The sequence below is a fragment of the Leptosomus discolor genome, chromosome 20 (genome assembly GCF_034619465.1).
Source record: "Leptosomus discolor isolate bLepDis1 chromosome 20, bLepDis1.hap2, whole genome shotgun sequence".
Taxonomy (NCBI): Eukaryota; Metazoa; Chordata; class Aves; order Leptosomiformes; family Leptosomidae; genus Leptosomus; species Leptosomus discolor.
The window spans coordinates 8,391,299-8,406,696 of record NC_141410.1 but is presented as its reverse complement, the minus strand read 5'-3'; the positions used below and the strand labels follow the sequence as shown (position 1 = coordinate 8,406,696).

The following is a 15,398-nucleotide window of genomic DNA, read 5'->3' as shown; positions in this document are numbered from 1 at the left end:
TTCTGGACTTAGATGACTTAGTAGGAATTTCAGTGTAAACACAAAAAAAGACAAAATGGTGTGGCAGAGGAAAAAAAAAAAAAAGGTAATTGTCCTCAGGTCAAAGAGTACAAAACTAGGAGTGATTTATACTGAATGAGTTGCCATGGGGAATTTATTAGGTGAAATACACGTAGGCTAACACAGCGCTCCAGAGATACTTTGTATTTATACAGTGCTTTAAATCTTGAAGTATGACAATAATTTATAATAAAGAGTTCCTTCTGTTCTGTAAAACCTTCAAGCATTTGTAAACTGTGAGATTAGATATAAGGATCAGAGAGTGTAAGAGATTAAAACAAAACAGATCAACTATTACTTCTTTTTTTGAAGCAAACCATTCTTCCTTTTCACGGCACCAAAATCAAAACAGTTCGAAGAACAGGGTACGGCTTGATAAACTTCACTGACTGAAAAAGTTTTGATGTGGCCACAGGTGGGACACGTGAACACTTTGTGTTGGAAAGGTCCCATTATTGTGACTGAAGTCTGAGGTAATAGTGGAAAATACTGGACATCTGAAATGAAAATACCATGAAATTGAAATTTTTACACCCCTCAGCAAACTGAAAATATTTGTGTTCAGTTAGTTTCTCTCTTCATCATTTCAGGCTGGCATGCTTTTCCTAAAAATCTCTATAATTTTCCCACTTCTAGAAAACTATTTCTCGTCCGTATTTGAAGCTTAAGTAACAAAAATTGTTCCCTCTCTCCGTGGCGTTCCGTAGGTCCCGACATCATTTCCCAAACCCACGACAGGGAGTGCAAGATCGGACAACAGCCTACGCTGCTCCGGCGACAGACAGAACCGGGAACTTGAGAAGTACGTGGGCTGCCACTGCCCTCTGTTGGGCACCGGTGCAGGAGGAGACCCGTGGTCACCGCAGGCACCGGTCCCATGGAAGACGCCAGCAACTTTGGGAACAGTAAGAAAAATTCTGGCCTTTGTTGCAGTCCTGCAGGCCCGTCCATGCGTCTGTTGGGCAACTCGATCCTCTCCTTTTCTGCCTTTTCGTTTCACCTGAGGCAATAAAGGAAGATTATTAGCGCAGAGTTGCAAATTTCAAAAGCCCTGAAAGAAAAGCGTTGGAAGGGAGCGAGCAAAAATTTCCTCCCCACTGGGATCCAATTCAGGATATAGGTGGCAGCCAAAATGCCAAAACATTAAATGTTAACCACAAACGCGTTATCTCTTAGGCTTTTGAAGAGGAATTTTTAGTTTGTTGGTGGTCATAGAGTCATTCAGGTTGGAAAAGACCCTTGAGATCAAGTCCAACCATCAACCCTACTCTACCAAGTGCACCCCTAGACCACATCGCCAAGCAAAATATCACACGATTTTTGCCTGTGAACAAATACAATAGGAAATAAAAGTATTCGGATCCAATATAGCTGAAACTCAGTCTCAAGCTGGACACAAATCACCAAAGAAAAGATTAGCACGACCCTGACAAGAAAGGCTGGGGAGAAATCCTTAGAAAAGGACCACCGTGGGTGATGTCTTGCACAAAGCGGTACGTAAACATGATTTTAGTGTAACATATTCAACGTGCTCATCGTGCCAAGAATGGTGTTACGGCCAGGGGGGGATTTTGTGTTTTACAAAACCCTCCACAATCCCCCTCGCTGCTAAAATGGTCACTCTCTCCAGCGCAGGCGTCGCCCACGCCCCTGGAGGGAAGGCGCCAGACAGCGAGCTGGGGACCCAGGGCAGAGGAGAACCCCGCGTTCGCCGCAGCCGAGCGAGATTCGGCAGCTTTTTCTCCTCAGATGGTCTGGATACGTGACCTTAAACTGAGAGCGAAGAGACACGACATCTTTCCGTCACATTTGGCCTCGTCAGGGGGTGATTTGCTTCACTGCTCTGAAACACGACGGAACCACGAGCCTCATACGAGAGGATTTGCTGTATTTTTATGGGCCTACGGGGTGAATCCTGCAGTAAAAAGTCCTGCCTGTGTAGGAATGACTAAAAACGAGTTTGGATTTAGCCGTGTTACGAACACTGGGAATTTGATGGAAAGATTCAGGGGATTTACAGCAAAAAAAACCCCACGTACGACCAACACTTTTGCCGCAGCCCGGCGAGCACGGCCGCTACATTTAGGCCGCGAGGCGCTGAGAGCAGCGGGCAGGCCCCGGTCCCGGCCCCGGCCCCGCTCCCGCTCCCGCTCCCGCTCCCGCTCCCGCTCCCGCTCCCGCTCCCTCCTCAGCGCCCCGGCCGCCATGGCGGGAGGCCGGAAGCGGAAATCAGCTGAGCGGGGGATTACCCCCCCCCCCCCCCCCCGCCGCGCGCGCGCGCGCCCCGGAAGTGGGGCGGTTCCTTCCCGGAAGGAGACGCCAGCGCTGCGTTGGCCCCGCCTCGCCGGGCCGCCATCTTGGCTGGGAGCCGCGGTCGCGCCGCAGCGGGGAGGTGTCGGGGTTGCGGCCCTGCCCGGCCCTACCCGCTTTTTCTGGTGGCGTCCCCTTCTTTTCCCCCGTCCTCCCTCCCTCCCTCCTTCCCTCCCTCCCTCCCTCGCTTGGCCTCCGGCTGCGGGCAAGCGGGGCGTCCCGGCGGTGGAGGGGCCTGCTCTAGCAGGGAGAGGTGAGTGGGGCCTGGGCCGGCGGGGCGAGCCCAGGGGCGGGGAGGGCTGGACTGGCTGTCTGCGTCCCTCCAGCCCTCCCTGCCCCGGCTTGTGGGGGCCCGTGCAGGGCAGCCCGGCTGGCTGGAGGCTGTGAGCTCCCCGCTTGTCCTCTTGCTCCTGCTTCGGTTCTTGCAGTCGCTGCCCGGCACGGAGCGGCCAGCGGCGGGGCCGGGGTCACGCTTACCGGCGGAAAGAGGCGCTGGTTCCCCTTGCAGAAGGCAGCTGTGGGGCGTGGGGACCTGTGGTGCCCTTGGCTTGGTCCCCTGAGCCACCCCGCCGGGCTGGGAGCAGGGCTTGGGCGGCTGAACACTGGCGAGTTGCTTTCTTGCTTCTGGTAAATAGTGTCGTCGAGATGGGAAAATGGCTTTGCGGTTCTGTAAATGTGGCCGCTTGTTGTCTGCGTTGAAGATGCAAATGTTCTTTCAAATAAAGCATTGGGGGCTGTTAAAATCTCAGTAACTAAGTGCTGTAAAATATTTCGGTGTGTATTTGCGATCTATAGCGAGGGGCGCTGTTGTAAGACATCAGAACAACTAATTGTGTTAAATTAAAAAGAATCTCTGGTTCTTGAAATAATGAAATTAAGAATTTTTCTCTAAAGAAGTCAGCGTTGACTTTAAGACATAGATTGAATCGTATGACTTCCTTCAAGAAAAAATAATCTGCATTTCAAACAGTTTTAAGGAGTTCTGACAAAAGGCGGGTTAAAAGTGTCTGTTTCGAGTGGCGCTTGCAAATTTGATCCCATATAACTGTTGCTCATGGTTTAATATTATTTCCTTAATAAATTGTACTTGGCTCTCTGTTTGAAGTAAAGGAATAGAAAGGGTCGTGGGCATTTAGCATACTTTTTGTATCAAATGCTGCTATCCTATTGTAAACATTGTCTTATCTTTTTATACAAGCTGTTTGTAAAATCTTTCCTTTTTATTCTTGAATTTCCCTGTATAAAGCTAAGTAACTTGCTAAATTTCTCGGGATGGGGGGGAGGAGGGAAGTCAGTTAAATAGCAGTTGTTAATTGGTATGTGTTCTGTAGGTGCATTGTAAGGGCTGATGCTTTCTTTGTCTTGTAAGCAGCATGGAATTTCCTTTCTTCACACTGACTTGTCTCATTGTGGATGAGGTCTTTGTTTATCTGGAAGAGAATGATCTGGCTCAGAAGTTTCCTTCTGTAAATTCAACTGACTCTCTTAAGCAGGCAGTAGATTTAATTTAATATCCTTCACCTCAAAGTCAGTAATAAGGTTATTGTGGTTTTTTGTTTGTTATTTATTTCGAATAATTGGATGTGTAGAAACACCAAATGAATTTAAATCGTGGGCAACTGTACATAATAGATATTCAACTGAGTAGGGATGTGAGCTACTCAAAAAGACTGAGCCCTTTAAAGCAGTGCCATGATGGTGGATGTTCAGCCTAAACACAGGACTGGTTGTTAAGAGTTCGGGGGAGGGTTCTGTTGTGCAGCATATTTCGATGATAGTGATTCCCTGTGGTGTGTAGACAGGGTGTTCTGGAAGGAGTGTTCTCCCGTTTTGGCACTAGACAGAGTCACTTGGGAGTGTATCAGTTGGTTAAGATTTTGCATGGTTTTTCCTACTTAAAAGAGTCTGTAAAGTGGATTTTGCAAAAACGTGGAGCTCTGTGTCTATTAAGATTGTGTTGTGATTGTATTTATGTATGTTTTTTAAAAACTAGATGAGCAACAACAGTAACAAGAGAGCACCAACGACCGCAACACAGAGACTTAAACAAGACTACCTTCGAATTAAGAAAGATCCAGTGCCTTATATCTGTGCAGAGCCCCTCCCATCTAATATCCTCGAATGGTAAGAATTAGAATGAACTGTTCACTCTCCTGGGGAGGGAACAAGATTTTCCAGGTCATCAAGTCTGTCTCGCTCCTACAGATTATGTGGGAATCTTGGGTTTGGGAGGTGGAGGGTGAAACTTTTGCTGAAGTGCTGCTGATCTTCCTTTTTTTCTGGAGAAACCGATGGCTGGTTGCGTGGGGGCTTTCATACTTGTTTCATTTTCCTCCTTTGTCTTAGGCACTATGTGGTGCGGGGACCTGAAATGACTCCCTATGAAGGTAAAAGTCAGCACGTAGCGAAAGCGTGCGGGTACTTTGTGTTGTGGTCGGCATGCCTGAGTAATTACGTGCCTCTTTGCATGGGCAAAGTGTAACTGCTGAAAATGGCTCTAAAAACTGTTAGTGCAGGTTCAGAGCTGTGGGTGACTGGTGTGGTAGCTTGTTGAGAAGAGGTAGTGGTACCGCTGTCTCTTAGTAATTTTTCTCTTATCGAGGATTCTAACAATTCAGGTTAAACTGAAGACAGGTAACTTCCTGTTCAGTAATGGCTAAGGGTCTTGGAGCAGGTAACTCACTTTAGGTAGTATGGACAGTCAAAGATAACTTCAAAAAGATCCCGTTTTGTTAACCCCCTGAATGTTCTCAGTGAACTGAGACACATATTCTCTTCATTAATTTCTCTGGCGAAAGTGAGGGACATAAAAGCCGTATTCATTTGGGGTAGTCACATATTTCACAAGGTCTTCTGGAGCCTCTCAAAACGCACTTTGAAATGGGCTTCTTCGTAGGATTGTGTTTGCAGTTAGCTGTGTTTCTAGAACAGTAACTGATTTGTATTGTATTAAACACATTTTGGCTGGTTTTCCTGAAATGTCATGGACTTGACAGCAGAAAGTACTGTTTGTATCGTGCATGTGAGAGCATTGCCTCCAGAGTAAACCTACTGCGGGTGGGGATTGTTGTTCCTGTGTTTTAGAGGTACAAGGTGATGAGCTCTTTAGTGTGAGGGGGAGAAGGAGACAAGTAAAGGGTTTTATTTGGCCCGTTTTGAGTAGCAGCTTAGGACTTAATCTTCATGCAAAATAAGTAATTCATCTCTTTATGTAATGCAGGTGGCTATTATCATGGGAAACTAATATTCCCCAGAGAATTTCCTTTTAAACCTCCTAGTATTTATATGATTACACCTAATGGAAGGTTTAAGTGTAATACAAGGTAAGGATTTTCTTCTAACACTTAAGCAATTAACCCCGTTTTAGCAATATGTATGATGTGTGATGATCTTAAGGGTAAAAAATAAACCACGCTGCCTGTCTGCCCCTTTTGAAGGTTGTGTCTTTCCATCACTGATTTCCACCCGGATACATGGAATCCAGCTTGGTCGGTCTCGACGATCTTGACGGGCCTTCTTAGTTTTATGGTGGAAAAGGGCCCCACACTGGGCAGCATAGAGACCTCGGAGTTCACGGTAAGCTCCAGGCTGCGGGAGGTGCTTTTTGTCAGCCTGGGGAACGTGGCACGTGGCCTCAGAACAACAGCAGCCGCCGGCGTTGCGCTGTCTGGGACGTGGATATGTTGTTGCCCACAGTGGATGATGGACAGAGGAATCAAGTCAACTGTAGGTAGTGTGGGGATGGGGGGAGGATTTCTTAGAGAGTTGAAAACCCCTTTTAGTAAACAGTACGGTTAGGACTTCCTTTCTCCTTCCTTCCTTCTGGAAGTGCCCGCCAAGCAGGCACGCTGGTACAAAGCACTAGTCCCATAAGGTGAAGTTAAGCCTAGAAAAGCCTGTTGTGGTGGATGATATTCACAAGTATGAAGTGTTAAATGTTAGAAACTAGTTGGCTGGTGGTTTGCACCGTTCTTGTGGGAAATAAGCTGTTGAATTGAAGTGCATTAACTTTGTTTATACGCAACTGCTGATAATGTGTTTCCTCCACAGAAAAGACAGCTTGCCGCACAAAGCTTAGCGTTTAATTTAAAAGATAAAGTCTTCTGCGAGCTCTTCCCTGAAGTGGTGGAGGTAAGGGAATTCATCTGTGCAATCGTTTGGTTTTCTGTGGTTCTTCAAGTTCTCTGTGTAGATCTGTAAACTAATTGTTTAGGACTTTTCCCAGACAGTAGCTACTTTTGTCAGTCTTGGAAGCCTTTTAAAAGGTGCTTTTGCTACGTGTAAGAATGAAAAACTTGAATCTTCAAATGGAATTGTTTTTCTGCTGCACAAAGATCCCTCGTGTAGAGAATCAAGTGTGTGTGTTTAGTATATCCTAGCCTTAGCTGAGCTCCACGTGCAGCAGATGTGGTTGCGGTCCCAATATTTTAGAATTGTACACTCTGTTGTCTTGAGTTTGGGCAGGACTGGTCTTTATGGATCTGGACTTGGTCCATCAATAGTCTAGATTTTTTTTCTTAATTCTCCTTTAAGATCAGAGACTGTTCTATTCTTCCTGCTGAACTTCTGAGAATGGGTGATGTCTTCTTATGGCATGGATCTTCCTTGCACAGCACTAACCCCGTAGGTGTGTTGATACACAGAATATATTGTCACCTGTAGGTAACAGCTGAAGGATACAGACATTTGCTTCGTGTAAGGCTCTGAGCATGCTCATCCTTCAGCCACACAACAGTTACACAGATGGTACAGGTTTAAGAAAGAAAGAAAAAGAAAATCTCCCTTCATTCAGACCTCGGGGATTCCGTAGCCAGTTTCCAGTGATGCTACTTGGTTCTAAAAGGTCTCACCTGTTAGGAGTGAAGGATGCTCCTTTCTTCACTCCTGTCTCAAGACGGTTCCTTCCCTGTAACTTCTTGGTGAAGGATTTTGGTCCTTTCAGCCTGCTGCTGAGACTTGGAGAGTTAATTTTCTTCATGCCGTATGGATGAGAACAATTCCCTGTTACGGACTGTTTCGTGACTCTGGAGTTACAATATTGTGATGCTGATGCTCGTTGTAATTTGGAATTCTAGGCAGGAAACTTGTTTTGTCAGGCAAACTGTTCTGGGTTGTACAAATTTCACCAAATCACAAGGCTTTAATAATAGCACCAGGAATGTGTACTGTAAAAGAGCAGGGGGAAGATACAAAGAGCCGGTTTCTGTCTGTTTTCAGAAGCATGAAAGATGTGTGTTTTTGTTAAGAGATAAACTGAGGTCATAAACACAGGAGCCCAGCTGGTGAAGTAAACGTTGTCCACAGACAGAAATGGCTTTTCTGGGTGGAGTGGTGAGTGCTTATGGAACTTCAGGTTTCACTCATCTGTTATTCTTAAAGGTATTCACAAAGCTCTAGTTGAAAAAACATTCTCCCTCTTTGTCTCCTTTTGGGACAGCCTTCTAGGAAAAGAAAAGTTTTATTTCCTTTCTTCCTCATGCAGATAGGAGTCTGAACTGAAGGTTTTAATTGCTTTTCATACCAGTTACAAGAATGCCAGCGAATCAGAAATACTTTCTGCAGTACTGTTTTGCCAATCCCTAAATCGTCAGGAAACTCTGAAGACAATGATAGATAACTGCTGTTGTGCTCCAAGTACAGGCAGTTTTTTCATGTGTAATACTTAGAGTCCTAATCCTGCTCAGCTTCGATGATTGCTTTTTTCATTTATTTAATGTCTTCTGCTCAAAACAAGCTGAACGTGCAGGACTTTGGATGCAAGAATTTCTCATTTCTGAATTAAAGGCTTCTTAGGAAAAGTACACGTGAACAAGAAATAAACTTGGCCAGCTGATTGTTAGTGCCAGCTACTGAATAGGTCACTTGGGAAGAAGTTGGGGAGACCTTATACATGTGCATAATGCAGTTAGTTTGCTTTGAAAGCCCTGCAGTGTAAACAAGTGTCCCATATCCTTTTCCTGAAGTTACGCAAGAACTTGGTTCCGAAATCTTTTCAAACCACCGAACAACTTCACCACTTTCACTTCCAGCTACTCAGTTTCCTTTTTTTTTTTTTCTTTCTCCAGGAGATTAAACAAAAACAGAAAGCGCAAGAAGAGCTCAGTAACAGACCTCCATCCCTCCCTTTACCAGACGTTGTCCCTGATGGGGAAGCACACTACGGTCAGAACGGAATACCCCTTCTTAACGGGCACGTACCCTTGGCACCCGCCAATCACCCCGGTCTCCAACAGGCCAATCGTAACCATGGACTTTTAGGCGGAGCTTTGGCGAACTTGTTCGTTATAGTTGGTTTTGCAGCCTTTGCCTACACAGTCAAGTATGTACTGAGAAGCATAGCGCAAGAATGAGAATAATAAAAGAAATCCAAGACCAAATTAGTGGTAGTTGCAGAATGAGTGGGACTCTTTGGGCCTCTGACTCTGACACTGGGGTAAATATTTGTTTTACCAAGTTGCAGGTGAAACATCCGTTGGCTCATGGGTTATGTTTGGGAAATGGAGTAGTTTTGGTTAGTCAGAAAACTAAAAGGAGTTCCGCTCGCAGGTCCTCTTGTCCTCGCTACTATCTAGTAGTGGCTCACAAGTCAAAGCATTAGTGATGAGACGCTGGCATTTCTAGTGCTTTGATTTTTATAGCAGTTCTCCATCTGTTGGGTTGTTTTGTTTTGTTCTTTTTTTTGTTTTTTTTTTCTGAAATTTGAAAACTGTAAGCAAATAAGGCTTTTTACTTCATTGAACAATTTTTAAAATGTCACAATTTATGCATATCGTATTTTATTTTCATTAGGGAAGAGTCCGTACAGGTGTTGAAATGATTCAAGTAGAGATTTCACGTGGACTTGGTAAGGGTTTGGTTAATGTGAACATTGATGCTACAGCAGATTGCTGGGTTCTTTTTTAAAATAGGATGAACATCATTGCATATCTAGTCAGTAGTGATTAGATGAGTGAGAACATAACACCATGTGTGTTAAATGTGTAGTCTAAATCGTCACAGTGTCATTGAGGGTTTTATTTGGGCTACAAGAAGTGCAGTTGTCGGCCTTGAGGGATGAATAATGAGAAACAACATTTGAATCAGTCTTTAGTGGGGATACCCATATGCAGTCTTGTTTTGGGTTTATTCACTTAAAGATTTCCATTTTGGAGATGTTGTGTTTGAAAGCTGTAATACTGAATTTTGATCACAAGGTGCCACTGTTGAAAAGGATAATAAAACCGCACACACCAACGGAGAGTCGATTGTGTATTTGGAAAATCTTCTCTGGATTTCTTGGGCCTTTGGTGAATGAAGTGACCCTAGCCCTTGTGAAGAGAAAAAGACAAACGAATCCGAATAGCAAACCAGCTTCTTCAGAGTCAACCAAATTAATCTGAAGTGTCACAAGCTGAAGTAAACCCTTAAAATTAGTTCTATTTGCTTACTTGAAGATTTGCATAAACTCTTAAAAAAAACCCACCACCAAAAGCCGAAGCCCAAACCCTTCTAATTCGTCTGAGATTCTAGAAGCTTTTTGCTTTTAGCTGTGAGTTCATCCCGGTCCCCTTCAGATGCCTGAAATACCGATGTTTGTTCATGGGATTACCGGGCTGTGGCTAAACGCTAAAGCACCTAGCGGAGTTCAAAGTCTGTCTGAAATGACTTTAAGTCAGTTTGCTTGGGTTTCCCCCCCCTCCCTGCTTCATTTTATCCAAATGCTTTGTTTCATCAGAGGCAAACTTACTGTGCCTTTCGTAATTTTACGACAGTGGTGCCTAGTCCTCTGGGGAAGAGCGCGCTCACTGTTAGGGGTACAACCAGCCGTCGAGGGTGGCAGGGTAAAAAGCTCTGCATCTCACTGCATAGTCTTACTTTAAGTATTGTGAAGAGCCCAAATAAATATTACCTCATGTGTCTACGAATGTTTTCGAAACTGTTTTATTTTCCCTTTCAGATTTGTTCTCCCTGCTTCTCCTCGCTATCTTGAGTTGTAAGCAAAAATGTCTTGTTAACCCATGAGCCATGCAGCTTAGAGAATCAATAAATGTGACCAATTCTCTGCAATAGGTAGGAACTACCAAGCTAGCAGAACAGCTCTATACTAAAGAAATCTTAAAGCAGTTCTTACTGAGGTAAGGAGGGGAAGGAGGAGATGGGGTGTGTGGGGGTGGAATTTGGAAAAGGCTGGATTTTAAAATGTATTTATAAACCTTTGATGATTTTTTTTATTATTATTTTGTGGGTTTACCGAATCTTATTTATAACTATTTTTTAATTTACCTCTTATGTGCTTAATCAGCTCTTGTAAAAAGAGAGGCACCAGTTGCATCTATCTAGAAACAATTACGTTCTGTCAGTCTGGGGGGCGTTCTGGAAAGGGAGGGGCGGTGCCGTGTCCTTCCTGCAGTGGTGGGGTTGTCGGGATGGCTTGTCAGACTGCTAGTTTTTTTTCTCAAAGCCTATGGACCCGTAGCTGGGGCTGTTCTGCCTCATCGCTTTTAGTATCACTCAGACATGTTTGTGTTCTCGCAATGCCTTTTCTTACCGTTGACACCGCCTAGAGACAGAGGCTTATCATTGGTTATCTGTGTTTTTCTGATCTTATGGAAGCTCTTTTGTCCACATAAATGAAGACAAAGGCAAGGAGACCTTGGGCATGGTGTGTTTGCATCTTTTGTGAAAGGTACCTAACCAAGGTAAAAGAACTAGTAAAATCCGGAGATGTTGAATAAAAGGCATTTTATTATGTGACAAGAAGTTGGCCTTAAGCTACACCCAAGCGTTTGAAGGTGGGTCTCTTGTTTTTAGTAAGTGCCGCAATTGGAAACAAAAAAAAAATCTTCGGTTAAACCCTGGACATGCTGCATTTTTTTTTTTCTGAGGATTTGGTTTTATTTCAAAAAACCAAAACTTCCAATTGCAGTTTCTCTTCAGTCCCCTGGATTCAGAGAAAGACTTGACGGTCATTTCAGGTGCCATTCACTGAAAGCTCGGAGCAATAGCTGACTGAACCCTTGCACCTGTGGCTTACAAGATTTTGATACATCTCCTCGCTCCTTGCCTTTGGTAACGGAAGACTTACTCCCTTTTGTGTAGGTTTTACCGTTTTGTGGGTTTTTTTTTAAAAGAATTTATAATAGTACGCAGTATTTGATCTTTTTGTTACCAAAGTCATTAGATGGAGTTAACCATTCTTTGCCATGCAAAAATACGATCATGCCCTGAAGCGGTGCATTACTTCATGTATTAAAGCTAAAAGCTCTCCCTCAGTATCTGATACCAGAGCAAATGTTGGGCCCTTTGCTTTCCTGCTGCAATTTTGGAGGTTTCTGGAAGATTGTACACGGGCGATAGGCAGTTTTTGCAGCCTGAATCGGAAGACATCTCGGTGGTTGCCTTTAAAGATCTCTTGATTTTTAAAATCCTGGACTTGTGTGTAGCCATAACTTTTCTCCCCCTAAGATTTCAAGGCCATGGAAGTTGCCGTACTTCAAGCATGTACTGAGGAGTAGAAATGACTGCATTGTAAAGTTGTTTGTTCATAATAAACATTCATGATAAAATTTGTACTTTCTGTGGGACTGTTTTTGGGAAAGGAATCGCTGGGAAGAAATCTGACTGGATATGTAAGGACTAGAAAACCAAAACTATGGCAAAACTGCATCTCTCCTACGTCCAGATTATTTTTTTTTATTTTTAATTTCTTTTCCCCCCAAAGTTGGTTTGGTGTGGCTTAAATCTGTGGTAAAACACCTCCAGGTAGTAACTTCTTTAAATCTTTTGCTTGCTAATGCAGTTCCTATACAGAGAGGTCCTTGTTTTATGCTGACATGAATGTCACAACTGTCGCTGTGGTGCAGTACCCGTTTGCAGTACCTACTCTGAGACGTGTAGGAGTCACCCTAAGATGCTGTTTCACTGTTTTTGCTGACAGTGATGATGTCTCTGAAGAAAAGAGTAGATTGAACCCTTGCTGCTAACTTAGCCGTTGCTGGTTGAGTGCTCTTTGAGTTTGTCCTGCCGCTGTTCCCCTAACATCTGGATAGCAAGTTCCGTGGTAGCTGGGCGCCTTCAATTACCTGCAGCCCAGACAGCTTCAGTTCTGTGCAAAGCAGTAAATGTTACTCAGAGGCTGATTTCACTTTTGACTTTCAGAATTTGAATTTGGGCTGGCATTCCAGTCGTGTGTGTGGATCCAGAACATAGCTGTTTGTAACAGCAACTTCTTTATAGCTTGATGGAAGCGAGGGGTGGTTTTTTGCTTGACTGACATCTGCCAGGGCTGAGCTATGTCCTAATTTGTTTTAAGAAATTACACCTTTTCCTTAATAATGCTGGTATTTTTTTTCTTAGAACAGTTCTTGTGTCTGGAGTTCTTTGAACTCCGTTTTTAGACTTAGTGGGTTTTCGTTCATTTTGCCAGTTGCCCTGCTTCAGGTGGTTTTAGTGCTTGTGTTAGGAACCAGTCAGATGAGGGTAGCCACGTTGCTGCATTTTAGATCCGTGTAGCCCTATGGGATTTTTGCTGCGAGGATGTTGTTCTGGCCCTGCCCCAGCCAAATTCTGTAGGGGAAAAAAACAAAAACAACCACCTCCTGTTGCACAAATACTTGGATTTGAAGCTGATTATGGGTGTTGGTGGTGTGTATCTAGCCAGGTATTAAATGGGAAACTCCTGTATACGGAAGGCCAAAGAAATGAGGTGCTTCTTGCCCATCTGATGGATTCTCCAACTTTCCTTAAATGTGTAAGCAGTCACAAGCTGTCTTACCCGCGGAAGAGCAAGCTCATAATTTGTCATTAGATTTCTTATCTCAGGCCATGTGCTTCAAAAGGTATTTTTTTAATGTCTCTGAATAATTTCTGCTGATAATTTGTTGTTATGAGTGGCTTATGTTGCAGCACAGTCCCAGGAAGACGAATAGTGTACAAGATGATACTTTTTTTGCTGCCCAGCAGAGGCCAGATCTTAACTTCTAAAGCAGAAAAATGACGTTTTCGGTGGAAAAATCGCCTACGCCCCCACAAAAGGCAGGCTAGTGAAAATGAACTCAAAGCTTTGACATCTCCTCTTATTGAAGAGACTTTTCTGGGCAACGAACGAGGATGATTTATTCGGGTTTACCAGGGACCTTTTATTGCCCCGACAGCGTTATTTCACACCTCGGTCGCTCTGAGGAGCCCCCTGCAAGAGAAACCTTAGAGTCGCAGCAGCTGTTTCCCCGTTTTGCCGTGTTTCGGTGGATTTGCCGCGAGATGGCGTAGCGATCCCGCGTGGGTCGGGGGCGAGCGGTGGCCGGGAGGGTGCCCTGGGCTGGGGGATGCGGGATGGAGAGGAGAGGATCTGTGAACGTGGGGCGCGGGCAGCTCCGCAGGGGGACTTTGCAGAAGGCAACAGAAGTGGCCGTGAGCTCTTGGTGTGTGTCTTCCCAAGGCTGCTCTTTTGTCTGCTGGTGTGTTTGGGGCCGTTGTAGCGGCTTTTGTGCGTTAACCGAATCAACAGCTTGAGTTTGTATCGGATGAGCAGCGGGAAACTTCACGTTTAAACCCGGTGGATCTATCCTAGGGGCAGTCTAGACCTTTGTCTGCCGTGAAGCAGGGCTGGGTGGGTGTGTCAGTGAATGGTGACGTGCCTTCTGCTGTATTGGCTTAAAAAAATCACCATTTCTATACGAAGGTTTTGGAGTTGTTCAATATAGCTGCAGTGGGCAACTCTGGGGAAATCCTAGCTTTTGACCTCTTGCCCTTTGGCCGGTATTCTTAGCAAAGTTAGGTCTATCTTGAGTAAAAGGTGAATTGCAGAAGTAGAGGTTGAAAGATCGAATCACAAGTTTCTTGCCTGACTATTCGGTTTCCTCTCTAGCTTTACACACATTCTTACAGCGCCTGCAAACGCTGTATTTGGGTTTTTGGACACGGGTTGAAGTGTAAATGTGTCGTCTTATAATACCTTCCCTACTTCAAAACTTTCCTCATGCAGAATCGGTATTGTTACATTCTTAATCGTTCCCATTCTTGCTGCAGTGATGCTGAGCTCAGAGAAGAAACTGTCTGTCTTTTCAGTCGCTTTGAGATCCTTGGTTTGCTGTGCTATGAAGTGCAACATCGGCCTATTCCTTTTTTTTTTTTTTTTTTTTTTTGTAAACGGGGGTTGAATGTTGTTCGTGCCTTGCCAAGACTCGGGCGCTTTGGAACTGCTGCAGCTTGGATGTGAGAACAGCAGCAGCGAGGTGTGTTGTTTCCTACAGATAATACAAATGCTGAACTGGAGGTTGGAGGAGAGGTGACAACTGTGCTGACACTTGTTTCAGCCCAGCATAGAGACAAGGATACAGCTGGGAGTCGGCTACCGTCGGTTTGTCCTGCTGGACTATCCATCAAGTAACTTTCCTTTGTGCTTGCAAACATAGTTAGGATTCATTTCCCCCAAGTCTGGGGATCTAGTCCTGGGGTTTGGCTCTTGGGATGGGAAGGGAGATGCTGCAGGCAGACAGATGCAGCCTGCACCAGCAGACCGAAAAAGCGGTTGCCCCATTCCAGCCTCCGATGTCATTTCTTGCCATGGTGTGTGGATCTGTCAAGCTGTTTAGCTGCAATATGACAGATTGTCCTATTAATGTGTCATCAAGTGCACTTTTACAAATTCATGGCTTGTCTACAACTAACCTGAAAAAAGAGGCTTGAGTATGAGAAGGCGCCAAAGAAAGTTAAATATTATTAACAAATAAAGTCTGCCACGTAGTTTTGATGGAATGTGAGCTAGTTGGGGGAGGGGTGATATGCTGTTAACTATTTAGCTTCTGTCTTACTCTCACTCTCTTCTTTCCCAAACTCCATTTCTCTCCAAAGATGCTATATTTTTTAAAAAAAAAAATAAAAAAATCTGTATTCTACTTCTTGATTTTTGTGCCCAGATTGTTCATGCCTCAGTTTCCCTGAGCCAGAGAGAACAGAGCCGTTGCTCCTGATCCACCCTGGCTGCCTTTGAAGTCCAGTGAAGAACCGTGCTGGCGTTACTACTTGGATCACAGAAGGCATGGCAAAGA

The 15,398-nt window shown here is 44.5% G+C and overlaps 1 protein-coding gene across 1 annotated transcript; it reads left to right on the top strand.

The window, feature by feature from the left end:
• Positions 1–2,462: 2,462 nt before the first annotated feature.
• On the top strand, positions 2,463–9,027 carry UBE2J2 (ubiquitin conjugating enzyme E2 J2). Its single transcript, XM_086476052.1, has 7 exons — positions 2,463–2,623; positions 4,364–4,494; positions 4,717–4,757; positions 5,591–5,693; positions 5,808–5,946; positions 6,421–6,501; positions 8,436–9,027. Exons 2-7 carry the CDS (start codon positions 4,364–4,366, stop codon positions 8,718–8,720), a joined length of 780 nt encoding a protein of 259 aa, XP_086332178.1. The 5' UTR covers positions 2,463–2,623; the 3' UTR covers positions 8,721–9,027.
• The last annotated feature ends 6,371 nt before the right edge of the window (positions 9,028–15,398 follow it).

Bases quoted from the DNA above. Each gene is read 5' to 3' on its own strand.
- UBE2J2 (XM_086476052.1), top strand. From the start codon at position 4,364: ATGAGCAACAACAGTAACAAGAGAGCACCAACGACCGCAACACAGAGA. The intron at 4,495-4,716 runs GTAAGAATTAGA...CCTTTGTCTTAG, and splicing joins CCATCTAATATCCTCGAATG to GCACTATGTGGTGCGGGGAC. The intron at 4,758-5,590 runs GTAAAAGTCAGC...TATGTAATGCAG, and splicing joins TGAAATGACTCCCTATGAAG to GTGGCTATTATCATGGGAAA.